Below are 13,266 nucleotides of genomic sequence, written 5' to 3'. Positions count from 1 at the left end.
TCTCCCTTCTCCTAGGGTGAGGAGTCTTAGCATGCACACACTTCAATGCTAATTGCAGCAGATTCAGCATAATTCAGATGCTTTAGCATCTCGTTGCATTGTAAGCTTTGTGCATTGCATATATTAGTTTTCAATGGATCTGTGGATAGACGAGGCGAATCACCTCTTAGTGGTGAGAACTGCCTCATTAATTTCAATATTTCAACCCAACCCTTATTCTGAACTCTGTACAAGCCCTGTACAGATTTCCAAGTTTTTGCACTATTTAACAAGGAAAACAATCAAACCTGGGACTGCAAATATATACATGGATCTGGATTTTCCAGCAAGTAGCAACATTTTTCATTTATATTCTTCTCTTTATTTTTATTATAAACTCTTGTCTAGGGCTTCAGTCAAAATCTGGTTTGTTTGGTATGTTCAGAGGGACCATAAGGACAGAACTTTTTCTACTGTTGTGGATCTGGTTAAAACCCAAGCCAAATTAAACAAACACAGAAGAGCAGGCTGCCACGTAATTAGAAGCTGTTAGGGATTGCTAGGCTTGAGGCCAAGACTGAGTGCTAAAACTACCTCAGGAGCCCTAAGATATTGCAGCGGCTCTAGATTATTTTAGAGGCAAGATTTTCTAATTATTCATTTCTTACTGTAGAAGCATCAAATTTCAGCTGTGGATCAAAACGTCAATTCCACTGAGCACTGTATACTGTATGCCACTTGCATTTAATTTCAGTGCCACCCTCTTGCTTGCCCTCATTCAGGCTAAGTTGCATTACTGAATGTTTGCATATTGATACAAACCTTTTAAAGGAGAGTACATGTCAGTGGATGACAATGGTTGTGGTATAGTTATATTTCAGCCCTTTAAATTCAGTGTCTTCCAAGTAACTGCTACATTTAATTTAACAGCTCCTTTGTCATTGCAGATAATGATAGGAGAAGGAATTCTCTACTGTTGCCTGTCCAAAAGAAGAAATGGGATTGGAACAGAGGCCAATATTAATGCAGGAGGATGCAACTTCAATTCTTTCCTTAGAAGAGCTGTCAGATTTGTTGGTGGGTTTCAAATGTTAGCCACAAAGAAGAGCTTTCCATATACGTTCAGTTTCCACCATGCAGATTTCCTTCTCTGAAACAGCCTTTCAGAACAGTGCAGGGCTGTCACTGGCATAGTTCTTCTGCCAGAAAATGCAAGAAGAAACTGTCAAACGGAGTGACAGAGTAGCCCCATACTAAGTAATGCAGCATCTATACTCTCCATTTTTCCTTTCCTCTCCTGTACTATTGTCAGTGTTTCTAAAAGAATAATTTGTTTTTCCTTCTCTGCCCACCTTGAGCTGGCTTCCTTTTAATGGTTTCAGTATATAGTTTCCCCTGCCTGTCTTCAGTGCATGATAAAGATTCAACCCACCTGACACAGTATTCAGCATGACAGTAAAAACTTGTCAGAAACTGTCAGTAGATTTGACATTCTTTTTCTGGGATGTGTTTATCTACCTCTTGAAAAAGGGCTAGAATCTGGCAACCTAATGGTAGAGGGAAACATGTTGAATCATTTTATTTTACTTTGTATTAATTGCCATTTATGGAAACTGAACTTGAAAAGGCAACTGGACTTTGTTCCCCTTCTTACAGTTAATTTCTTCTACCAATGAGTCGCTAAAGGAAAGGTTTTCTCTGTTCCAGAATTCTTTCATTAGAAAGGCCAGCCTAGGCAAAGACAACCAGCAGGACAGCAGACTCAAAACCTGGTAGGAGGACTATGCACTAGGTTTCTGTGGTCTGGCAAGCAGGGAGGTGATGACAGGAGAGGTTATACAGTCTATGACCAGTAAAGCATCCTCTTAAGAGCAGCAGTGAGGAAGTGAGCAGAGGGGGTGGTAGATTACAACATCAGCAAGGAGAACTGTATACAAACCCCATGCTCTCCTCTTCTCCTGTGTGGCATCCATTCTATCACCAAAAAAGATAAGCTCATGATGATAAGATGCATGAATCTCATTCTTGATTCATACTCTGGATTTGCAGTTTCTTCCATATTTTTATGACTTTAGCATTCTTTCAATTTTAAGATGAAAAATAAATTTATTTATATGAATACAAGTAGGGAATTAGAGGTAAATCTTTAGGGGACAAGCAGTTGAAAATGCTCAGTAAAACAATTGCATTTACTTCAACTGCCTTGTGAATTTGGCATTATTAAATGGACAGAAACATTGATCAGTTACCGAAAAGACTTAAATATTTGGCCTTGTGGCAAGGTCTGAGTCAGACTTCAGACACACCTCAGAAATATCAGAGGTGTGAAGGTAACCAACCTAATTGCCAGCTGATGAGTCTCTGTTGGTAAAAAGAGAACAGGTCCTCAGAGCAGTGATTTAATGGGCAGCTGTCCATGTTATTAAAAGCCTGTATCCCAGTGGGCAAGTTTAAGGACTGGATGAGCACATATGCTCTCCTCAAATAGTTGGCTGCCCTTTAGTCAGTTCAGAAAACCGCTTTCCAGTTGAAGCAGCTCCAAGGTAGTTCACTTTTATGAGAAGATGTTGGAGGACACCAAGCCATCAAAATGAAATGTTAAGTATCAACAGGAAGAAAAAAAGCATCAATAATCTTGATTTTTTACATTAAAGAATTAAACTTTGCAATAAGTCTTCATGAAAAAAATACCTCTTATTCTTCAGTTAAATACAACCAATGTCAAGTCCAATGACACAAGCCACTGGAATTCTGTTGAATGTATTTTGTCACAATTAATTAATCTAATTTATGCATATACTAAAGTTAACAAGCTCTATTGATTTCTTTCCTAGGTGTTCATGTGTTTGGTCTTTGTTCTACTGCTCTTGTTACTGATATTATACAGCTATCAACAGGATATCAGGCACCCTATTTCCTGACTGTTTGCAAGCCTAACTATACATCCTTAAATGTATCCTGCTCAGAGAATTCATATGTTGTGGAAGATATTTGCTCAGGATCTGATCTCAATATTATCAATGCTGGAAGGTTGGTTCTATCCTTCATTGTGTACATTTTTAAGTATTCATTTTGTTTTTTATTTTCTATCCCAGTTTCAAGATTTTTTTTCTAGTTAAAGTCTGAATGAGTTTTGACAGGTTTTTTTGTAACAAAGGTGAAAGCATAAGTGTCTTTTTAGCAATGTTCAGTTTTCTGTATAAAGATACTAGGCCAACAGTGGGCTTTGGAAGACTGTCAGATTCCAAAGTGCAGTTAGTAGCTAGTTATTTTCCCTCCTTCTAAGGATACAATTTCCTATACAATTATTAATAAGTATAACTTCTGTTGTTTTTCCCAGAGGGATGTGGGTAAGTTCCCCATAACAGGCAGGGGAAGAACTCACCCAACTACTTTATCTAAGAGCCAGTATAACATACATTACTGTCTTGGCATTTTGATCTTAGTTTGTGAGGCTTGGTTTTGGGATTTGTTGGAGGAGTTCATTTGTTTGCTGTTTCTCTAGTTGAGTTAAGTTTTTTATATTGACAGCATTGAAAAAATCCCTTTATTAGAGGAAAGACCACAACAAGGAAATCTGTGTGTTCCCAAACACGTGCCTTTTCTTTCATGGTATTTCTAACTGGTGTTTTATCCTCCCTGATCATTTAGTCTTTAGGGTCCCTACAGAGATAGCCAGGAGAGAAATTAATATTGTTTATAGTAGCAGGTTTTGGACATGCATCAGTCAAGGTATAAACCAGACTATACTTGTCTTATTTTAAACAAGCTCAATGTGATAAAATAGTGATAATTCAATTACTGATGACAGGTCATAGATTTAAACAAAGAATCTGAGGATATAAGCCATTGAGTTGCACTGTTCCAATACATCTGTTACTCATTAGTTCAAGGACTTCATTACTATAAAGTGTACTAAATATAGTCCTAACTACTGAGAAATCATGAAGCTCTTCACTGACTAAAATAGTAGTCTTCCATATCTTTTCCCCACCAGGTTAACCTTTGTTGCCTGATAGTCATTGAATGTTTGAATATTTTGCAGTCCTTCAAAATTTTGGTGCTTTTTTAAATTTCCTGCTCTGCAAAAAAGTTACAGCAAAATTATAGAATGCTTGACTACAATTTCTGTCTCTGATTCAGCTGCATAATTTTTCTGTGTACCTGATTAGTAGACATGAAACTGTGTTACTTGTCACATTCACTTCATTAAAGCTTTGCACTCCTTTCTTGTTCTGCATGCAGCCCCAGATGCTAGCTTCTGTTTTAACTTTACACCTCATGGCATTACATTTTTGTCACATGGATATTATTGCAATGTTCTGTCTATACATTAAGGCGCCTCTCCCCCAGTTTCTTTGCTTTTCCATTAATTTCAATGGTCGACACACTTGGGAATCATGAAATCATTCACTTTATAAGTATCTTCCAGCAAATCTCAGAATCTGTCTGCTTTCACTGGGACAAACCAATTTCACTGGTGTTTAAAGACCTGCAATTATCTGGTCTTAAATATGTCTAGTGGGCTAAGAATCCTAATTAGCATTGATTAATTTGCCATATCTTTTCAATTTATATATGCGTGCATGATCCAGAGCTGGAATGAAGGACTGTAGCTTTATTCAGCCCAAATAATTTGGTGACAATAGTTTTAATAGTTTTGGTGAAAGGCGTAACCAGAATTACTATGTCAGCCTTCACCTCACTCTCTCTTCCTGTAACCAGTTGCTGTTACTGGGATACTGCCATTGAAGCCTGATACTTGCAAAGAGTGTCTCACACATACATGGTATCCCGGGGAAATCAGTGTAGATTTACACGTGAGCGAGCAGAAAAATTTTCGTTATTCCGTTTCATTCATTTCATTATTGTCTCAGATAAGACGCCTACTGCTCTGAATTGACTGCCTGTAGACACTCAAAAAATGCTGATCATTCCTAAGTTTAAATATAATCTCTTCCAAAAAATAAGTGAAACTACTTGTAACATATTAAGACTAAGCAGTCAGTTTTTGTGTGTTTCTTTAGGAAGATGACCATAATTGATATCTCAAATTTATTCCCATCAGGGATACATTTGGTGATCTATAATATTCTGGCACCACTATTGCATTTTTCCTTTATTAAATTGTTGCTTCCTTATGCCTGGCTCAACTTTAACAAAGTGATCAGTACTTGTTACTGGTTTAGTACTTCCTTCGGTCATCTATTATAGGACTTACGGTATAACTTCTCCAGCCCAGGAGGTTAATTTGACTTCAATAATTTCAGCCTGTAAGGGTCTTGTTTATCTGAGATTGCCTTCATTTTTCATTTGTACTTTCCAGAAACGTTGGCTCCAGAAATTTGCCTCTAGACTCCCCTATGGAAAGGACAGAGAACACATAATGATCCAGCTGATTATGTGAAATAATTTTCTGCAACTTCCCCAAATATCCAGTAGTTTCCTTTGTCCATCTTTTCCTTTATTTATCTTCAAAGAGCCTTTTCAGTCATTTCTGCTCAGATCTCCAGTGAGTTCTCTATCCTCTATAATTTCTGATGTTCTGACTCAGTATGACTCTCTGTCTTGGTATGACTCTTTCTCATCATTGTTCCCCCTCTACACATCCTCGTGCATGAGCATTTAGAGTGATACACTGTCATCTGAGTTCAGAACATGTTTTCTAGGAGATCTTTGTTCACCTTTTCAATACAGAGCCATACAAAAAGGCTACAGATTTTTTAGCTTGAATTATTTTCATTTTAGATTAAAAGATAACAAATAGAGGAACAAAAGCAGTGTCACCGTTAGAGAGTGCACAGAGCGCATTTAGTGTGTAACATGCTGTGCTTGCCCTGAAAGCATAAGAATAGAAAATAAAATAAAGAGAAAATTGACTGTAGCATAGTGTCACACCTTATATACTATAAAAATGCCATCAAATTAAGATTAAGTTCTGAGTGGTTTTAAAGTTCATAGTCTCAAATCCACACATCAGCTCCACAGAGACTGTAAGTAGATTTATGCTTCCACTAAAACCTGCACAGGGTAAGGGAGTTGATTAGCCATTATAAACATTTACATTTTTTTCATGTCTTTATCCTCCTGTCCTCAACCCTGAAGTTGTTCCCCGGGGATACTAATTGTGAAAGGTTTGTTCAGGGGGAAAAAAAAAAAAGAAGAAGGAAAAAAAAAAAAGAAGAAGAATTATTTAGATTTATCTTTAGAAAGGAACAAGGAATCATGCTGATTTCATCTTGGCCAGAGTCATGAACCTTCTGGAGCCATGGGCTCAAATTCAGGTCAGCAGTGGCATTCACACTGAACTACATGCTCACGTTTAATTGCCAATGAATTATTTAGAACAGACAAGGCAAAATGCATAGGAAAGAAATTTAGAAAGTAGACTCTGATACTTTGCAGAAGAAATGTCTTTGTCTAAAGCTAAAGGACTACCTATCAGTCTTTGCTATTTTAAACTAGCTAAGTCAGGTACTACCAGGAAAATGACTATATGTGGAGCCCAGTTAGGGTGGCAAGACCCATCTGTGAAGCTAAATGATTTTTCAAGTATTTATCCCAAGCTGAGCTTTCTCAGGTGAAGTGGCTGCTCTGGCTGCAAGATAGACACACCCTTCTTCACCAAGACAGACAGCACGTTGTCTGTCATTACATGTCCATGCCATTTTAAGGAGATAAAAGTACAGATATAAACTGCTATATATCTTCACTGCATCTTACTCACTTCTAGAGCTCAGAGGTCATAAAAGTTTTTTAGGGTTTCTACAAGCTATGAACTAGATGTGTGCCATAGAATAGGTGTTATTGAATCCAGCCCTAGCTAAATTTTTCCCTCTGTTGTGTAAAAATGTCTTCTTCATGTTCCCATCACTTTTCTTTTGTTGTTTTTAGAGGACTGAAATGGTTCTGTAAGAAGAGTAATGTTTAAATGTTAGCGGGCCTCATGTGATGGTTCTGTGTAGCTGCTACTCACACAAACCTTCCTTTTCTTGGTCAGAGAAGTAGAATCTAAGCTGTCGCTTTTAATTTTCATACCTGTAGTTTCTGACTCAAGACCCAGTCCGCGTCATTCTGTGGGTTTCAATGGGAGCAGAAGGCCCTCAGCAATTTCAAGAATAGATCTGATATTGCCTATTGTCTCACACAGTTTGGATGTATTTTCATTGACTCTCTGTTCTGGGCTTCAGGAAGGGGCCCGATAACTCTTAAAATGCCCTGTCCATGTTCTTGTGCTCCATTCTCTCCTATCATGTTATAAAGTGCTGAAATTTAAAAAATAAATGTGAAGACATAGTAAATAAAGATGTAGATTGCATCTCCCTGAGAAGAATGTCACCCTGTCATCCCCCCATTATTAGAGCAACAAAGCAGGGCACAAAGGTGATTAATTCAGTTGCTGAAGTTAGGGCCTGATTATCAAAGTGTGTGACTCCTTTGTAAAGAGTCCAAGTGAAGTCAGTGAGAATAATCATAAGATCAAGGTTCATGCACTAAATAAGTTGTATAATTAGGTACTTACTGAAAAGTTATTATGGAAATTTATTTATAGAAATAAACATACAGATATTTCTCTCAATCAGCATTCAGCCTTTATCTTGTTCCCACAGTTCTCTCTCATTCTCTTTCTCTTATCTCGTTCATGCTTTTCTTAGTACACAAAAAGAATTTCATGCTAAGTATTTATTTCAAAACAAAGGTATTCATTAACATTTGTCCTATAGAAAAGAAAATTATAAATTTAATGTTACTGATCCATCATATGTTGCTTAGGAAGTGTAAGCTGAAAATGACTGTACCACCCAGTGCTTTTTTCAAGTGAACACTAGCGTAGTGTATTTGAACTAAGAAGCATAATTTGAGTCTCCTTCCTTGGCAGAAAGTCATTCCCTTCTCAACACGCCACCCTGGCAGCCTTTGCAGCAGTGTACATTTCGGTGAGTAACCAACTCTGTTCATTTTCATTTATACAAAACAAAAGTCAGAAAGTAATTTGCTGTATATTGTAAAGTGATGCATTGCCTGGTTATCCTGGATGGGCGTAAGTTTTTATCCTCCCAGTCGGAAAGCAAAATAAAACTACTAGAGCTGGTTTTATTGTAGCTGCTATTAAGAATACAGAAAAAATTCAACTGCTTCATATTCTTTGTTAAGAAGCAATAAAAAGTGTGATTTTAAAGTATATTTGATGCCTCATATTATTCATATAAAATGCAGTGCTTATCTGTCTTACAGGATGATATTTTAACTTACCATCCAAATGAACCTTTATGTGTTCTGCCTTTTCTTTATCGATGTCTTCACTTGACTTGCTGCTTTTAAACTTGAGGCATTAAGGAACAAACATTTATGTGATGTAGTTTCATTTGACCTCCATAGAATTGCAGCATGGATGAACTGGCACAATTACTCCCAGAGGCCTCCAAGGTGCTACTGCAAAGCAAGTGAATAAAAAACCATCAGTAACTAGCAAGGAATTGTAGGACATGCTGCAGTGATCACAGCTGATTTTCCACATCTGACCAATGACATTTCTTCAGTATGGGCTACAAAGTTTGTATGAGTGACCACTTACTTAAGTTTGAAAAAAATAAAAAAGTAATTCCATCATTCATGCTATAAAAATCAGAGGAAAACAACAGTAACAACCAGTTAATCAAAGTAGATAATGGAATTGTGCATGTACTGGGAGCTTGCTAGTATTTATTCTGCTGAGGGAAAGGCCAAAATTTGGAATAATGATGAACCACCTCCACTTAATTTTTGTGACCTCCCTGACATCATGGCCCCCAGCTGAGAAATGGATCTTTAAAGCATCTGGTGGTACTTTTTGTTAGAACAGGCTATTGCTTTCATCTGGCATGACATCTGGCTTCTGTGTTTCAGAAGCGATGGCTCCTTAGTCACATTTACAGAACATTTAGTCTCTGACTGTGAACAGTATTTAGGCATAAAATCCTAATCCTAATTGATGTCAACAAGCAACACTACCTGTGTTTTTGGAAATCCATTCCTTGTGATTTCAGATCTTCCTACAGTAAGTGAGCAAATTTTAACAGGGCTGTAAATTAAAGTTAAACTGATTATTTGTAGTATTACTGTGTAATAGTGATCTATGTGTGAAAGAAATGTTGAATGCCAGAAATTAATATCCTCTCAGGTATATTTAAATTTCTTCAACTGCTTCTTCATTTCTTTCTTTTTTCAAGATGTACTTCAATTCTACATTAACAGACTCCTCAAAACTTCTGAAACCCCTCTTAGTCTTTGCTTTTATCATCTGTGGAATTATATGTGGTCTGACTCGTATCACCCAGTATAAGAATCATCCAGTTGATGTTTACTGTGGCTTTCTCATAGGAGGAGGAATTGCTCTCTATTTGGTAAATATAATATTCATGTAGTTAAGTTTTAGCAAATAAAACTGATAAGGCTATAATAAGAGTATTTTTTATTAAAACCTTTCATCATGGTCACATACCATAGTTAAAAATATATTCAAAATGTGTTGAAGATGATGATGTTAGGGGTAATCACTTTAAAAATAAACAGGAAAAAGCAAAAATGTATTTCAATTTAAAGTGCCATAACAGTGCACAAAGTGGTATATAATCATCTGGCATTGTATACAGAAACAGCTCTAACATTATGTGCTTCATTAAATACTTAAAGATACTCATCTTTTCTACTCCACGCTTACAAGCATAATGCAAGAAAAATACTGGATTAATTGGTGTTTGTTGCCAGTCTGAGTTTTTATTATGAACGTTAGCTTTATGATCTAAAAAAAAAATGGTTGAATTAATATGCAGCAACTCAGATGAGTAAATTGCTGATCCTGCAAGAAATCAAAAGCAATATTATACCCTTGTGATTCTTTGGAGCTCTTGGGGAAATTACGCAGGGGAAACAGGATGCCCAAGCCAGGTTAGTCCTATGCTTTTCCTCTATACTTGGTTGAGACAGAGGGAGCAGCTCAGAAGGGTCCTGTAAGGGAGTATGTAGGATAGGCCTGTTCGTAACTGTCAGTAGGAAGCTCATCAAGCGTTTGCTTTTGCTTGCTGCTCTCAGTATGTCTCCAACATGACTTGCTGCCCTAGCTGTTCAGCGCAGTGTCAACCCAGATGCCTGTGAGCAATCAAGAACTTCTACTGACAACATTTTTGCTCCAGTGTGGGCAGGTGAACAAAAGAGTCTTAACAGCCAGTGGGATGTTTTTGACCCCTAAGTCAATGATGAATTTCAGTATAATACTAAAATAAGTTCATGTCCTATCCCCCTTTTATCTGTGATAAGATAATGTAAGGTACATGCAAATGGTCTTCAAAGGTGACTGAGAAAAACGGCTTTCACAGTGACAGAAGAAACAGCAACCAGGGTAGATAATAGAAACCCCACAAGCTACTATAAAGTCAGTTTGTATGATTGCACTGTGAGCAGATAGGCACTCTGTTGACAATATTATTTCAAATTATTAAGCTGTTGCAGAGTCTGATAAATGGAGCTGTTGTTCCCATGTTTGAAACCCGCAACAAGTATGTTCTTTGTTAAGTCTTCTCCATATATTGTCGGATGGAAACATATATCAGAGAGTACATTGTTCTGGATACCGAGTAGTCAGTAAATCTGCCCTGAAAACTTACACACCAGTAAGAGGGAGGGCAGGGAAAATAATATGAAACTACAAATAACTCCTGAAAGGAGTGTAAAGAACAAGCAACCTAAGTGATTGAGTCAAGGATTTGACCCCTTCATAGAATATTCTGTCTCAGTGGAGTCTTTTTAAAATGACAGCATTTTGCAGTGAGTCTGCTGAATAAGAAAATGTTGTATAACCAAATCTTGTTACAGTTCTGCACAGCTTGGAAAGCAATTGATTTAAAGTTGATAAATTGTTCTATCATGTAGATATTGTATTACACAGTTATTATGCAGTAGAAAGTGCAGAATCATAGGGCAGAGAACAACTCAAGCTGTAACAAGATTCAGTAAATCAGAGCAGACAGTGGTGTAGCTGTAAAATAGCTTTGCCTAGAAGACTGAAAACATTTATTTTTTTATTTTCATAACAAAACATTGCTTCTTCAGCTGTATCTGTTGCTTTATAAAATGAAGAAAACTCGAGGCTAAATCTCCTCAACTATTTATTGCCATGAATTATGTGCCCTGGTTATCCTACTGAGGCTACTTCATACATATCTAGATGTAGCAGACTGAGGACAGAATTTGGAATAAGGATATACTGGTGAGGAAAGGAAAGTGAGCGTACCTTGTCAGTTGGACAATTCTGGATTAATTCTGTTGCTCAATATTTATTTAAAGACAGAAGAATATAATTAAAATACTTTAAAATGTATCTTTTTTTCTATAACTGATTGTTGATGCTTCTGTTCAAATACCAGGGCCTTTACGCTGTGGGAAACTTCTTACCAAGTGACGAGAATGTGTTTCACCCAAATTTTCACAGAGAACCTCTAAGGTCTTTGACAGACCTCAGTCAAGATGCCAACAGAATCCTGCCGGGTAAAAATGGTAGCAGTAGCGATGGCATTGTTTCTCACCGTACAGAAAGTATCCTGAACAGAAACCACAGAGATTCAGGGTCTCTGACCAATATCAAGAGAGCAAATGCTGATGTAGAAATAATAACACCACGAAGCCCCATGGGAAAGGAAAATATGGTTACTTTCAGCAACACTTTGCCGAGAGTCAACACACCATCCTTGGAAGATCCAGCAAGACGAAATGCAACAATACACGCATCAATGGATTCTGCCCGTTCCAAACAGCTGCTTTCCCAGTGGAAGAACAAGAATGAAAGTCGAAAGTTGTCACTGCAAGTAATAGAGACTGAATCTGGCCAGTCACCACCAAGGGCTATTGAAATGAGGTCAAGCTCCGAACCCTCCAGAGTGGGTGTAAATGGTGATCATCATGGTCCAACTAGCCAATACCTGAAAATTCAACCTGGCAGTGTACCGGGTTGTAACAACTCAGGTCTTTCTGGTGGGCCAAGGGTCTCTATTCAGTCACGTCCTGGCTCATCCCAGCTAGTGCATATTCCTGAAGAAACTCAGGAGAATGTGAACACATCACCCAAAAGTAGTTCAGCTAGAGCTAAATGGCTGAAAGCTGCTGAGAAGAGTGTTGCATGTAGAAGCAATAGCCAGCCAAGAATCATGCAAGTAATAGCCATGTCTAAGCAGCAAGGGGTGCTTCAGGGCAGTCCAAAGAGTTCAGAGGGAAGCACAGTTACCTGTACAGGAGCCATCAGGTATAAGACCTTGACAGACCATGAGCCAAGTAGCATTGTCAGAGTTGAGGCCCATCCAGAAAATAACAGACCTGTAATTCAGATGCCATCAGAAGGTGAAGGAAGTGGGTCATGGAAATGGAAAGGTCCTGAAAAAGTCACCCTTCGTCAGACGTATGAGCTAAATGATCTTAACAGAGACTCTGAGAGCTGTGACTCCTTAAAAGACAGTTATGGGTCTGGTGACAGGAAAAGGAGCAACATAGATAACACTGACCATCACCATCATGGAATCACTACAATAAGAGTCACGCCAGTGGAGGGAAGTGAGATTGGCTCAGAGACTCTGTCCATTTCTTCTAGCCGGGACTCAACTCTTCGAAGAAAAGGTAACATCATTTTAATCCCTGAGAGAGGGAGCAGCCCAGAGAACACCAGAAACATCTTCTATAAAGGCACATCCCCCACACGAGCGTACAAGGAATGAGAGGAGACATATCAGCTGGTCCGTACCACCACAAAGTAAACAGATCTTGACACAGGTTCTGCTCTCTTTGGTTTGAGCCGATAGTTACCTTTGATGTGCCAAATTATTGACCAGCAGCCCAACTGTTGTTGAACACTGCTGATGTGCAATGTGCATGAGCCTGTGAAAAGCATGTGGTGGGGGGAAAAGCACAATGCCAGAACCTAACTAATGTGAAACATTTTTCATGCAACTTGTTTCTTCAGACTCAAAACGTTTATCTGAGGGTGATGATGTCAATCAAAACAATGGTCTTGAACACAGACACTTTATTTCCTGAATGTGCCAACTTTTTATTTTATTTATATTTGTGTCCAAAATCGACTGAATTTTTCACAGCAAAGGCTGTATCAGTGGTATATATTCACCTTTGCAGAATTTGCACCAAATCTTTAATACAGGATGGTGCTGATGATAACTTTAGATGTTTTGAAAAATTGCATACTTATTAGACTCTACAAACACATGACATATTGATGTGCAGTTACTTCAAAAGTAATATTGCTAA

General features: G+C 37.9%; 1 protein-coding gene across 2 annotated transcripts in view; it reads left to right on the top strand.

Moving 5' to 3' along the window:
* PLPPR4 (phospholipid phosphatase related 4) overlaps positions 1-12,719 on the top strand; it is a 31,535-nt gene extending 18,816 nt beyond the window's left edge. The window contains exons 3-7 of one of the 2 annotated variants that reach the window (XM_074152209.1): positions 927-1,056; positions 2,814-3,009; positions 7,859-7,916; positions 9,189-9,362; positions 11,382-12,719. In XM_074152209.1, coding sequence (XP_074008310.1) covers positions 927-1,056; positions 2,814-3,009; positions 7,859-7,916; positions 9,189-9,362; positions 11,382-12,719 — 1,896 coding nt within the window. The remainder of the gene's footprint in view (positions 1-926; positions 1,057-2,813; positions 3,010-7,858; positions 7,917-9,188; positions 9,363-11,381) is intronic. The other variant, XM_074152211.1, reaches the window with a different exon arrangement.
* Positions 12,720-13,266: the final 547 nt, after the last annotated feature.

Source organism: Numenius arquata, chromosome 8 (genome assembly GCF_964106895.1).
Source record: "Numenius arquata chromosome 8, bNumArq3.hap1.1, whole genome shotgun sequence".
In the NCBI taxonomy this organism is placed as follows: Eukaryota; Metazoa; Chordata; class Aves; order Charadriiformes; family Scolopacidae; genus Numenius; species Numenius arquata.
This window is presented reverse-complemented; position numbering and strand designations above follow the sequence as displayed.